Raw genomic sequence first — 15,336 nt, 5'->3', positions numbered from 1 at the left:
GTTAAAATATAATAGTTACATTCCTGTCTGCTGTATGCCTTTATGTGCATTGATATTTTAAACAAATTAAATTTTATATGTTGCTAAGCTAAACTTTAAATTGTATACTTAAGAAGAGAACACTTTAATTAGATTAATGAATAAATGCTAATATTCAGCAAGTGTGTTTGATTAATTCCTTCGTTATTATGTGAAATTACTACATGAGATGTCAAAACTCTATAGTGTCTGTGTTATTTTCTTTGTTACCATTGAGAAACGTTAATGAATGTAAATACAGTTTCTTCTTAGCCCTAGAGCATCGTTTTGGAGCTCTTTCTATTGATACATAATGTATGTTTGGTCATAAGAGTTAAATGCAAAGATGTAAAAAGAAAGTTCATCCATGTATGAAACAACTTGGAAGGTTTCTTAGAGACGACTTCAAAATTATACTACGCAAAAGTAATGGAAGTCATATGAGACAGTTATCTATAGATAGCTATCAGAACAAAAATGGTCAAAAATAGCGAGAAACGTTTTCTAGCAGTGAATTCAACGTCACAAAAAAGGTTCTATTTCCACTCTTATCTTTCTACTTAAATCACGTAATATCTGGTTTCATTATTCATCCTCATACCGTAATACAAAAACGGTAATACATATTTGGAGTAGTTTCTTCATGTGAATTTACTGTTCAAAGAAGAAGTGTAATATCGGCTTTAATCCCTCTATTGAAATCGGAAATAATAGAGAGGAACTACCCCTTCCCTTTGAAAATTGACCCCTATCAATATCTATAAAAATGAAAATGACGATGTGCCTTCATACCTCTTGAACCACTCGGCCGCTCTCGATCAAATTTTCAACATATATATGAGGTTCAGGCCTGGGACGGTTTTTATCATTTCACTTTGACGGTACAACGTAGGGGAAGGGGAAGGGGACGGGGATATAGTATATTCACAAAAATGAAAGTGGCTACGTTTCATTTGAACAACCCGTTAATAACTTTTGAACCACCCGATCGGTCTCGGTTAAATTTTCAACATAAATTAAGTTCGGGCCTGAAATGTTTATTTTATTTCACTTTGACGGTGCAACTTAGGGGGCGTGCAAGGGGGAGGATATTTAAAACTGATCGAAAATGACCAATGTTAGTGTCGAATCCACAGCCTTCGGGGTGGCTGAGATGAACAATGACACTTGCAATGCCGTTTAAATCCAAATTCAGCATCGCAATGTGAGGGAGGGTAATATATATGGACCAAAAGTAGGTATACAGACCAGCATCGATCAAGTATGACATTTTAATTTATTAAGATAATGCATTTCTTTGCTTCGGTCAGTACGGGACTGTATACCTACTTTTGGGCCACTATATATATATATTCCACACCGATATTAGTGCCAAATCAATAGTTTCGGGATCGCTGAGATGAACAGTGACACTTCCAATGGTGTTAACATCCAAATTTACCCCTTTATGTCCAAAATGAAATGTATTGTTCCCGTGTGAAGGACGTGTATTCTACTAGCAAAACATAAGTCTTGGTTCAGACGAGCAGAAAAGTCTGTTGTGGGCCCGCAGCAGAAACGTCTGTTGCCGACTCGTGCAAGCCGGAAATACATTGATTCTTATCATTCATGCCACACGAGCAGACCCTCCCGTGCAACTCTGCTGCGGACGCGCAGCGGGCAAAAATTGAGTTGCGGGGACTGCTGGCTCGCAGCGAGTCCACACAGGTGTAGCGGGTCAGCAAACCATTGCTTGCAATGAGTCAAGCCACATGAGCAGACTTTCCCGCGCCCGCAGAAATGGAAATCGAAGAACTGGATGTAGAACTATTCATTAACGAAATACAAAAAATATCACTAGATATGGTATTTAAAGTGTGAAAATTATCGAGACAGAAATAAAAAGCGAGAGGCATGGAACAAGATGTAAGACCGTAGGCCTATGTGAGAAATTTAATGAAAGAACAAAAGAAAGAATAGCTTGATTTGATTGGTTTTCTTTTTACTTTGGTTTGTATTTGTTTATCAATCCCTTGTCTGTGGTTGTCCCTGCTGTGGTGACCTTTCCTTCCCTTTCCTTTGTTTCTCCCTTTTTCATTTACTTATGAAATAAAGGATACGAAAATAGAAAAATAAACATTCCCAGTGAGGATACCTCGCTGGTTTTGAATGCACAAGGCACCGGCTGAGTTAATGCGGCTGAGCGAATGTAATAATAATAATAATAATAATAATAATAATAATAATAATAATAATAATAATAATAAATAATTTCATGCAGCTTTTACATTTGATTTTCGTTTAGCATACCTTTTCAGCAGCTAGACTATGAACCTTTATTGTGATATTAATAAAAATATACGAGGGCTATCCAGAAAGTAGATTACGTTTTGGAATAAAAAATCAACAAAGTATAGGAAACAAATTTTATTATATACAGATAAAAGCCACACACAAATACTACTTTTCGACATAGTCACCATTCAAATTAAGGCATTTATCGTAGCGATGTACGAGCTTGGAAATTCCTTCGTCGAAAAATTCGGCCGCCTGCGACTTCAACCACTTCGTTACCTCTTCTTGCAGCTGTTCGTCGTCATCAAAACGCTGCATAGCCAGCCACTTCTTCATTGCTGGGAATAGGTGGAAGTCGCTCGGTGCCAGGTCGGGACTGTACGGCGGATGAGAAAACAACTCCCACTGAAAAGATTCAAGAACTTCACGCGTGACATTTGCCGTGTGGGGCCGGACGTTGTCGTGAATCAACAAGATCTTAGAGCTCAACATTCCTCTGCGCTTGTTTTGAATTGCTCTTCTGAGGTTTTGCAGAGTTTGGCAATACCTTTGAGCGTTTATTGTAGTGCCTCTTTCCAGGAAGTCCACCAAAATCACACCTTTTCTGTCCCAAAAAACAGTCGCCATCATCTTCCTTGCCGACATTGTTTGCATGCATTTCTTGGGTTTTTGGGGAGAACCTGTGTGCCCCCACTGCATTGATTGCAATTTCGTTTCACAGTTCACGTGTTTCACCCATGTTTCGTCACCAGTAACGATGCGATCGAGTAAAGAGTCACCATCCTTATTGTAGGCGTCCAAAAAGTGCAACGCTGCAGCCATTCGCTGATTTTTGTGGTCCTCTGTCAAGATTTTTGGAATCCATCTTGCACAAAACTTGTGGTAACCAAGCTTTTCGCTGATGATTTCGTGCAACAAACTTCGCGAAATTTGTGGAAAACTCAAAGAAAGTTCCGTTATTGTGAACTTTCGATTTTCACGGACTTTAACATCGACTTTTTCGACAAGTTCGGCAGTCACTTTGCTGGGTCTCCCACTTCGATCTTCGTCGTGAACATTGGTTCGGCCATTTTTAAATCTTATGACCCACTGTCGCACTCCACCTTCAGTGATAATGTTGTCCCCATACACTTCACACAGCTGCCGATAGATTTCTATCGGTTTACAGTTTTTTGCTGTCAGAAACCTTATTACTGCACGCACCTCGCAGCTCGCGGGATTTTCAATTAACGCAGACATTTCAAACCGTCACAGTATCTTAACGGAGCACAGCACGTACCTCTCACTAGCACGGCTAGATGCCGACTGAGCTGCGCAACGCTCTGACCCCAAGATGGCCGCGCTAGCCCCGCCCCTAGCGGACACAGACGAAAACGTAATCTACTTTCTGGATAGCCCTCGTATAACAAATAGGTTTAACAAACGACACTCTATTGTTAATGCAGTTCCTTGATGAGATTTCTTAATATCACTCACTCCGGAATGAATGGATGATTTCTAACACAGCAGTATACTTTAGATCGAGTCACGTATATAGCCTCTGTGCTGAAAAGGAACGCTAAAATCCAAAAACAACCATCAACATAATAGCAGAACAGAAAAGAAAGAAAAAAACATCGTTTTTCGGCTGACAATTTGTCGTCCATTGTTAACTTATTAAATTTTAAAATTATTAGATTTAACACGAAAATTAGTTGAACTTCAGGGTACTCATGAGGTTTAAGAAAAAACGCTGGATGCGTCAGAAAAATATTGGTTCTCGTATAATTGATAATATTGTGCACATTGTTGCTATTTTAGAAATAGCAACTGAAAGTTTCTTGACATAAAGAACAACTTAAAGTGTTGCTATGAAACTCTACCTACTTAGCTTACAAAATAATCAGCCAATCTTTTTCTGTTTTCGTTTGCTGCATTGCCTCCTTGTGGTGTGCTACACATATTGGGAATTTTCTCAAATCCTTTTATAGTTATTCGTAAAATATTTGAACCACCCCTCGTGATGATCGCATTTCAATAAAAGTGTACTTACAAAACTCCATTAGATACTCTATTTTAGGCATAAATTTTGAACTTACCTATCCACTTAAGATTGGAAATAAATAAGTGGGAATTTTGATATTATGTAAATGACCGCCCTCCTCTTTTAGCAGTGGAATATACGAAAGCCTTGAAACATGTTCCATTGTTTTACGTGAGTTCATATTTGGAAAATGAAATGAAATGAAATTTCTGAGTTTTACGTCCCACGGCTATGCCGGTTAGGCTAAAGGAGACGGTGATGATGAGAGATGAATGAAATGGTGGAATGAATAAAGTGGGAGGAAACGGGAGAACCCCGAGAAAACCCACGCACACAGTTCATATTTGGAATTCACATCCTTAACTTAAGAGACTCTCACACACGGCACTGTGTGAATGAATAAAGGGAAATGTTACAATTATAAAAATAGTCCCCTTTTCCCACCTTAAAAGTGGACTATGTGGAAACACTAAATCAAATAATTTTTTTATTTAAGTGTTTACATTCGGAATTTAACATCTCCAATTTACGCGAATCCTCACATTGAACACTTTTTCAATATATAAAGGAAAATTTCACTACTATAGAAATGGAATTAAATCTTTGAGTTTTACATCCAACGATTATGCCGGGTAGGCTAAAGGAAACGATGAAGATAAGAATGAATGAAATGGTAGAATGAAGAAAGTGGGAGAAAACGGGAGAACCCAAGAAAGACCAAGCACACAGTGTTTGTCCACCACAAAGTCCACTTAGAGCGAGCTGAGATCGAACCAGGGACGCCACGCACCAGAGGTGAACGCTCTACAACTGAGCTACCACGACCTCTCTACTATAGCACTACTATAGAAATTCCCCTTCTCCTCTTCAAGATTAAAAAATTCAAAAATACTGAAACCTGTGCTCCATTATTTTTTATTTAGGGGTTTACATTCCGAATTTTATATCTCTAACCGAAGTGAATTCTCACATTCGGCTCTTTGGGAATAAATAAAGGGAAATTTTAGTGTTACTAAAATACTTCTCTTATCTTCTTAGTAGCGAAATATTTAGAAACACTCAAATAAATGTCTAATTTTTAATTTATATTTGCCAACATACGCCAAAAATTGAAAATATAGCGACAGTTAATCCACGCTAGTGGACGCTAATAACAACTGAAAATGTTTATGAATAGGTCCCCGAATGTCTTATTTTCTGTATTCATACAAACGATAGTTAGTTAACATAATTAGCTTACATTTAATGTAACAGCTAACATTTGAATTGGTAGCATCGGAAGTCTTAACGATAGTACCTTCTGCTTTAATTTTATCACCGAACATATTATCGTTAAGAGTTCATCAAACGAAGTGCTGCTCATGCGAAAATAATTTAAAGAACTTCTCTTTGTCATTGCGTAAATCAATAAACGTGGAAGACAATTGTAGCTGAAAATAAAATAAACTGTCTTCTATGTTGGACTGAAACGCCAGCCCAAGTTCGTTGCGAGCCTGCAGCAGACTTTTCTGCTCGTCTGAACTGGTTGATCAGTGACGCCCGCGCGAGTCTGCTGCGGGCCCGCAACAGACTTTTCTGCTCGTCTCAACCAAGCCTAAATGGCCATGCATAGTGAGGAGCGGTTTCTTTCATATGAATTAATGTCGGAAGAATAAGTGTAATCTTAACTTCAACCCCTCTACTCAAACCAGAAGTTGTTGAAATCTGTCACTTCCGGTTTTAATATTAATTTATAAGGATCTTGTGCACCAAAGTTCTTTTATGTATTTACCCTCTCTGTCCGTGTAGTTGTCCACCCATGATACAGGAACATATGCAAAATGCAAGATAGATCATCATTAATTTTGGCTTGGTTGTAGAGGATCAAAAATTAGGAATTGAGTTCGTTGATGGAAGCAATCCATCTACCGGAAGTGGTAAAAAAATCAATTTTCCGGTTTTCACGTTGATCACTATAGAGAAGAACCATTATTAGATAGCGAGAAGTGGTTTTGTGTAATCGATTAAATGTCCGAAGAATATATTTCATCGCCATTCTTAAGTCTCTATTAAAACCAGAAGTGGCAAAAATCTACTACCAACTCCAGTTTTAATATTAATTGAGAAAAATAATATGATATATAAATTAAACTGCTACACGTGGTGCGCACGCGTGACAATGCTTGTTATAGATTAAAATTTATAAGAGATAACAATATATTGCTTTTCCTATAGAGTCAGCATCCGAAGTGTAACCTTTATCTCCTTCCGTCAACAAGGTTTCACTCCCTATTATATTTTCATCTGTAGTCAAAGAGGCATCTAAAACCTCATTCAAATATCATCATTGCTACCTCAAAATCTGAAAAAAAAGAAGTTCACGCTATTTTCTCCTGGTCTCCTTAATTTAGTCTTATAAATAAGATATTTTGATTTGATTTGAGTATAGCGTCCTTTCACCAGAGAGGCTATATGAATGTGGACCTACAGCTTAACGTGAGATCCGGACCACGTGAGTAAGGATGCGCACGAGACGAGTCGAGACAGAATTTTCCTGACAAAATTCGAGTCGAGACACAGCTCTTGCAATAGAGAAGAATATATTTTTCGAGTCGAGACATCACTTTTACAGCACATTTTCGAGACGAGACAGCCTCAAATCTTGTCTCGTGCGCATCCCTACACGTGAGTTCCCGCCGGGAATCAAATCCAGATCTCCCAGGCCGGTACGCTAACCGCTTAACCATGAGAGAGATCATATAAATGTAGAAAAATAATAATAATAAAACTTCTAACTAGAGCCGATTCTTTTCGTGCCAAGAGTTCGGAGAAGAAAGGATTAATCCGTAAGAATATGGCTTTTGGGAATTGATATTTTAAACTGGAGAAATAAAGAACACAACTGGCCACACATTCTGAAAGGGAAACTCTTCAATTTATTGGAATTTTACTGAAAAAAAGTTAGCCAAAGATGAAACATGCACCAAGCGATAGTTTTCATTGACTTGAACCAAACGATATAGGTGTGTGTAAATCTTCATGAAAAGTTTCCGTTTCGAATGATTATCGAGAAAAACGAGTTCTTTTGTAGATTTAAAACTTCATTCTGTGCGGTAACAACGCCACCTTTTAGTACGATATATTGATAGTGAAGTTATACAGCAATGAAGCTTTCATTATGGCACTAGCAAGGCAAGATCTAAAAAAAAATATTATTAAATATTGTTCCACCATATGCAAAAGTAAGGCATATACGAGTACTAATCGATGGAACATCCTGACATGCTTGAGAGTAAATTCTCGTTAGTAATTTTCGAGAAAATCGACAAAAAATATTTTTTTTTAAAGATGTATCTTATTCATTCGTAATCTGATAAAGTTTGATAGAATGTTTATTTATTTATGAATAGCTGATACATTTTTATATACAATACTATGAAAATGTATCAGCTGTATATAAAAATATGTACTGATACATTGTCATGTACTTTCAACGAACTTAAAAAGTTCGTTACTGAAGCCTCTGTCTGTGTGCCTGTCTGTTATTTGCGATTTTTTCAACTTTGAACTTTGTATTCGATAGAGCATCAAAAACTATCAGAGAAAGTGATTACATTTTTCGCGTCACTCTTATCGTATCCGAAATATTGGCCAAAACATGACCTATTTTCAGATATTTAAGAAGCCATATCTCGGGAACCGTAAGTCATAGAGAAATCATATTAGTGTCGATCAATATCTAAAACGATTATAAATATTTTTGGTACCAAATAGCAACCGGTGACCACTGCCCAACTGGCCACTGGTTTGGACAATGGCCAGTTGGCCAGTGGTCACCAATTATTATTGTTACCAAAAGTTTGCCATCTCCTCAGGTATTGATTAACACCAATATCATCTCTCTATGACTTACCATTTCCGTGATATTGGTCAAAAATGGCCAATTTCTAGATATTTAAGGAGCCATAGCTCGGGTACCATAAGTTGTAGAGAGGTGATATTGATGTTGATCAATACCTAAGAGGATGGTAAATATTTTGGTACCAAATAGTAACCGGTGGCCACTGGTTTGGCCAAGAGCCAGTTGGCCAGTGGCCACCAATTATCATCGGTACCAAAATGTTACCATACTCCTAGGTATTGGTTAACACCAATATAATCTCTCTATGACGTAATCTCTCTACGTTCTCGTGATATTGGCCAAAATGGCCAATTTCTATATATTTAAAGAGCCATAGCTCGGGAACCATAAGTTGTAGAGAGATTATATTGATGTTGATCAACACCTAAGAGGATTGTAAATATTTTGATACCAAATAGTAACCGATGGCCACTGTCCAACTGGCCACTGGTTTGGCCAGTGGTCACCAATTATTATCCGTACCACAATGTTTACAATACTCCTAGGATTGGTTAACACCAATATCATCTCTCTATGACTTACCGTTCCTGTGATATTGGCAAAAAATGCCTAATTTCTAGATATTTAAGGAGCCATAGCTCGAGAACCATAAGCTGTAGAGAGATTATATTGATGTTGATCAATAGCTAGGAGGATGGTAAATATTTGGTACCCAATAGTTACTGGTGGCCGCTGATTAACTCTCTACTGGCCAACTGGTCATCGTTCCCTAGATATTGACCAAAAAGTTCGAATTTCTAGATATTTAAGCAGACATATCTCGAAAACTGTAAGTCATAGAGAGATGATATTTTGCTAATTTTTGCGAAAAAGATAAGAAGGTTCGGATTGAAAGATTTACATTTACATCTATGAACAATCACAGTTATCCTTCCCGCTCCATGTCTTCATTCTTTTTATGTTCGTTCTGGCAATGCTCTTGGAGCATTCTAAACTGGTTAATTTCACCTAACACTATGCATTTGCTCTTCCTTCCTTTTCTTCTCTACCTTGAAATGTAATTTTTCATAACCATATGAGGAGAGTATTTTCAAAACTCGATAGAGCACAAAACATCGTTTTTTTTTACATGAATTGCATTTTTGTTATTATTGTACATACACTATGTGGTAAAAAGTATCCGGACACCCCTCAAAACATACGTTTCTCATATTAGGTGCATTGTGCTGCCACCTACTGCCAGGTACTCATTACACTGTTCAACAACAAAAATGTAAATTGAACAAATTCAGCTAATTCTTATTGATTTTGTGGTGCTGATCACGAATTTGAAAGTTATTTTCGAATATGAGCTCTACTTTTCGTTTTACAGGCATGTCTAATAATAACGCTTTAAAAATAAATATATTCGCTTCGTTTGGGGTAAAATGTTACACTGATCCGGCAACACTGCAGAAACTATATGAACGCTTGGTTTCATTGTGTTCCTTATCTCAGTAGTGTTCTGCTATTGTTAGAAAAGACAGGTTTAGTGCAGTTATCAGCGTTTTGGGTGTGACGTTTGTGTAGTGCAGGACATAAAAGTACAACTACAAGTACGCAAAAATACTGGTATTTCGAATGTATATTTTTAAATAGTTGTCGGAACTATTTCAAGTGACATTTTGAGGATTTCAATAACAAGAATGCCGCGAAATTGTGTAAACAGTGCGGATAGCTTCTGCTACGTGTGTGAGGAAGTGACATTTTCCTCACAAAAGCAGACTATAACACCACTAATAAGAAAAGACTATCAATATTACTTTGGTTGTAAAATTGGAGACCAAGATAAATCATGGGCACCCCACATTGTGTGTAACACTTGTGTCAGCAATCTAAGAAATTGGATTAATGGGCCTTTTGCAGTGCCCATGATTTGGAGGGAGCCAAGCGACCACATCAGAGACTGTTATTTTTGTATGGTTCCTTCCGTCAAGAAGGGAATTTCCACGAAGAAGAAGCGGGCCTTGATCTATCCTAACATTCCTTCTCCAATGCGCCCTGTTCCACATGGAGAAGGACTACCTGTTCCTGACCCACCTAAAAAATACGATCTTTTTTCTGATGATGATCAAGAAGTTGAAGCTCCTGAATCAAGTACTTCAAAGGACCCTACGTTTGTTGTAGAAGAACCTCCATATGAACCACATAGACTTACTCAAGAGGAACTAAGTGATCTACTCAGAGACTTGGACCTCTCGAAAAGCAAAGCCGAAATTTTAGCGTCACGCTTAAAGCAATGGAACTTATTGCAGGAAAAAGTAAATATTTCAGTGTATCGGAATAGGGAGATGTTCACTTCATTTTTTACTATGGAAGACACACTTGTGGTATGTACAGATGTAAATGGTCTCATGAGGACACTTAAAATTAATTACGAACCTACAGAGTGGAGGCTCTTTATAGATTCGTCCAAGGTGAGTTTAAAGGCAGTGCTTTTACATATTGGAAATGAACTTCCTTCAATTCCTGTAGGTTACGCAGTTCATATGAAGGAATCTTATGAAAACTTGAAACGTTTACTTTCAAGCCAAAGTATTACGATTTTCAGTGGCTCATTTGTGGTGACCTTAAAGTAATAGCACTGTTGCTAGGTATGCAGTTAGGGTATACAAGGTATTGTTGCTTTATATGTGAATGGGACAGTAGAGATCGTGGATCTCATTACCGCAGAGGTGATTGGGGTACCAGAGAAACTCTTCAGCCGGGAGTGAAAAATGTGCAGCATAACCACTGGTAGATCGTAACCGAATTTTGCTTCCCCCTCTACATATTAAATTAGGTCTTATGAAAAGTTTTGTTAAGAGCATGAACCAAGAGGATGAGGCCTATAAGTACCTAAGAGGACAATTCCCTCGATTAAGTGATGCCAAAGTTAAAGAGGGTGTTTTCATAGGGCCACAGATTAGGCAACTATTCAAAGATCACAAGTTCGACGAAATTCTTCAAGGTGAGGAGAAAGCTGCGTGGGAAAACTTGAAGAGTGTTTGTTCACAGTTCTTGGGAAGACACCGAGCAACAAATTACAAACAACTGGTAGCAAAGTTGTTATTGTGCTACGAAAATCTTGGTTGCAATATGTCTCTGAAACTCCACTTTCTTCATTCACATCTAGACTTCTTTCCCGAAGATTGTGGAGCAGTAAGTGACGAACATGGTGAGCGTTTTCATCAAGATATTGCAGCCATGGAGAAGAGATATGGAGGAAAGTGGAGTTCTAACATATTGGCCGACTACTGTTGGACTATTGCAAGGGATGCTCCAGATGTAACCTACAAAAGGCAAGGCAAGCGAAGACGCTCAAAATAAAATAAACATAATCCTGTACAAGGGATCACTTGAAACTTTTGTCTACATTACAGTGTAGTTCTTGCACAAAAAGGTATTTGTACATATTTTTCATGTTTTGATGTTAATACTGATTTTTATTACGGAATTGTTAATGTTTAACTTGACCACGGTTACTTTATTTTCTGTATCGCTGTGAAACTGGTATCTGCGCAATTTTGAAAAAGGAAGTACAAGGGAATAGAAAGCTATAGGTTAGGGTACTTCTTAACTCCCCAGCTTATCACATCACAGTGAAATAAATAAAAAAAAGTGAAATGTAGGTTTTTACAAGGATTTTGCTTAAATGTTCTATAGATATTAATACATTTGTATATATACAGCTACTGTTGTACAAGGGTGTTTTCTTCACAACCTGAGCTAAGAAAGTTCTTCTATTATCATTTCTTTTCATATTATGCTTAAATGAATGTCAAAATCGCAATTTCAAAGAATTTACATACTTTCGATCAAAAATTTGTTGAACAGTGTTATAAGCGACCTCAGTAGTCATTAGACATCGTGAGAAAGCAGAATGGGGCGCTCCGCGGAACTCACGGACTTCCAACGTGGTCAGGTGATTGGGTGTCACTTGTGTCAGAAGTCTGTACGCGACATTTCCACAATCCTAAACATCCTTAGGTCCATTGTGTCTGATGTGATAGTGAAGTGAAAACGTGAAGGGACACGTACAGGACAAAAGCGTACAGGTCGACTTCGTCTTTTGACTGACAGAGACCGCCGACAGTTGAAGAGGGTGTAAAGTGTGATAGGCAGACATCTATCCAGACCATCACACAGAAATTCCAAACTGCATCAGCAGCCACTCCAAGTACAATGACAGGCGTGAGATGAGAAAACTTGGATTTCATGGTCTAGCGGCTGCTCATAAGCCACACATCACACTCAGGTAAATGTCAAGCGACGCCTCGCTTGGTCAAGGAGCGCAAACATTGGACGATTGAACAGTGGAAAAACGTTGTGTGGAGTGACGAATCACGCTACACAATGTGACGATCCGATGACAGGGTGTGGGTATGGCGAATGCCCGGTGAACGTCATCTGTTAGCGTGTGTAGTGCCAACAGTAAAATTCGGAGGTGTTGGTGTTATGGTGTGGTCGTGGTTGCACCCCTTGTTGTTTTGCGTGGCACTCTCACAGCGCAGGCCTACATTGACGTTTTAAGCACCTTCTTGCTTCCCACTGTTGAAGAGCAATTCGGAGATGGCGATTGAATCTTTTAACACGATCGAGCAACTGTCCATACTGCACGGCCTGTGGCGAAGTGGTTACACGACCATAACATCCCTGTAAGGGACTGGCTTGCACAGAATCCTGACTTGACTCCTATAGAACACCTTTGGGATATTTTGGAACGCCCACTTCGTGCCAGGCCTCACAGACCTACATCGATACCTCTCCTAAGTTCAGCGCTCCGTGAAGAATAGGCTGCCATTCCCCAAGAAACCTTCCAGCACGTGATTGAAAGTATGCCTGCGAGAGTGGAAGCTGTCATGAAGGCTAGGGGTAGGCCAACACCATATTGAATTCCAGCAGTACCGTTGGAAGGCGCGACGAACTTGTAAGTCATTTTCAGCCAGGTGTTTGGATACTTTTGATCACATAGTATATCTATCGATTTATGACAAAACGTTCATGATTTAGTATTCTGTACACACGGCACATTTTGAAATTCTCCAATTCTGATTTTACCGCTCAATTGGTAGCATAAAAGCATATCTGTCCCACACATACCTCCGTTTCTCAAAATTTGTGCTCTATCAATTTTTAAAAGAACGATCCTCATGTATATAAGTTGCGCCTTCCATATATATAATGCATTATCCAATCTATCTTCCAAACTTTTACAAGCTCATAACATTCTAACTATTCATTCGTAAATGCGAGAAACTTTAGTTTTCAATCCAATCAGTAGTAGGTGTTGAATCCCAGTTTAACCTACCCTGAAAGCCCAATTCATTGGTAAGTTTAATTTTAATTAAAGCGATTTATTTTTACTTTATGTTGCAGGTTATCCTAAAACGTTTCCAGCAGGTTTGGATTGCATCTGGTTATTGCGTGCCAATTACAGACAGTTTGTTTATCTTCGTGTAGAAATTTTAGAGCTTCAAAGCAATATTGGTAAGTAATAACAACAGCTATTTATTAAGTGTATGTGTGTATTTATGTGTGTTACACTAAAAACACGAAATTCTTTAAAACTAGTTATTACTAGTTGAAACCAGAAACTCCGATTGTCCATGGGAAACACGCGTTTTTACTAGCAAAAACTAGAAGATATCACTTTAAGCAGTAAAAATTAGAACAAAAACTCAGACTTCCGGTACGTACTGGACCCTTCAGTAAAAACTTGTTGTTTTCGTTTCCTGTTAGTGTATTCTTGTTCTTGCAACAAGTCTATGATGATATTTATTTATTCATTCATTCATCCTTAGTAATGTGTAACATTAAGCTAAGGATTGTGTGTATTATTCTTATTGGTACAAAAGCATTGCAAACAAGATTTTAGGTATTATTTTTATTAGTACAAAGCATTGCGTACAAGATTGGAGGCAGATCATTATGAATGTACCTGCTATACAATATATATATATATATATATATATATATATATATATATATATATATATATATATATATATATATATATATATATATATATATATATATATATATATATACGAACTTCGAACTATTTTAAACAATATGATGTGCTAACCTTCACTTGAGGAAAAAAAATATCGTTTAAGACTCTATACAAAATGTACAATTGATATTCCGGTGATATTTTTTTCTTTCATTTTTTTCAAAACCATTTTGTGACAGATTATAACAAGTAAATTTCAATATTCACACATGGTGCAAAACACGACTCAACTCTTTACTTTGTAATGACTATTTTTCACAAATAATGTTACATTGAAATACTTTTTAAAAAACACTTGAATAAACACACTTGATACTACTGCATTTGAAATTTAACAGTACTTCATGTAGAAACAAATAATAAGGCACAATTGTTATTTTTTTCTAGTTAATGACATTTTGAATTACATAACTCCTTCGTTTCCTTGCACAAACAGATGTATTTATGTATATTTTTTGTTATTATTATGAAACATTGCGCGGAGAATTTTATGTACTCATTTTTATTGCTACAAAAGCGTTGCATACAAGATTTTAGGTAGACCTATCATTTTTATTAGTACAAAGTATTGCGTACAAGCTTGGATGCAGATCATTGTGCGTATGGCACCTATACCAAATAAAATTATATGAACTTCGAAATGTTTTCAATAATAATATTTGTCGACCATCCCTTGAGATCTTTTTTCAGAGGGTGTATAAAATGTACAGTTCGCAGCAAAAAACCTGCAACATGAGCATGTAAGTTTATTGTGAAACTATGCCTAACAGCCCAGAGAATCAACATAACGTCTAACCGGTAAGTGGCACAAATTATACAGGAAAAAAATTGGCGTCCTCCCCTGCACACTTAGTTTGGAGCAAAAGACTTCGTCATTTCACAATCAACTTACATGCTCATGTTGCAGGTTTTTTGCTGCGGACTGTACCAGTATATGACGGACCAAACTTTTGACTTTACCAACGTCTGGAATGCAAACAATTACATTTCGTGCAACGTCAGCTGTTGGATAACATTTGTTGTTAATTTTCTTTATTCTCTTTGCCTGTTGCACTAAACTAATCCTTGCTAGTCGTCCTGCTGATTCTATTTCGGTTTTGCTATTGGCTTTCCTACAAACTATTTCTTTCACTTTCCCAAAACAGA

The 15,336-nt window shown here is 37.5% G+C and overlaps 1 protein-coding gene across 1 annotated transcript in view; it reads left to right on the top strand.

Moving 5' to 3' along the window:
* The window catches only part of LOC145662944 (uncharacterized), a gene marked incomplete in the record, with an annotated part of 1,119,390 nt that overhangs the window by 1,062,172 nt on the left and 41,882 nt on the right, over positions 1-15,336 (top strand). The window contains 1 exon segment of the mRNA XM_081728979.1: positions 13,554-13,664. Coding sequence (XP_081585105.1) covers positions 13,554-13,664 — 111 coding nt within the window.

Source organism: Thermobia domestica, chromosome 10 (assembly GCF_964235325.1).
Source record: "Thermobia domestica chromosome 10, izTheDome1.hap1.1, whole genome shotgun sequence".
Taxonomy (NCBI): domain Eukaryota; kingdom Metazoa; phylum Arthropoda; class Insecta; order Zygentoma; family Lepismatidae; genus Thermobia; species Thermobia domestica.
Note: the sequence above shows the minus strand (reverse complement) of the source record. Positions and strands in the feature narration are given on the sequence as shown.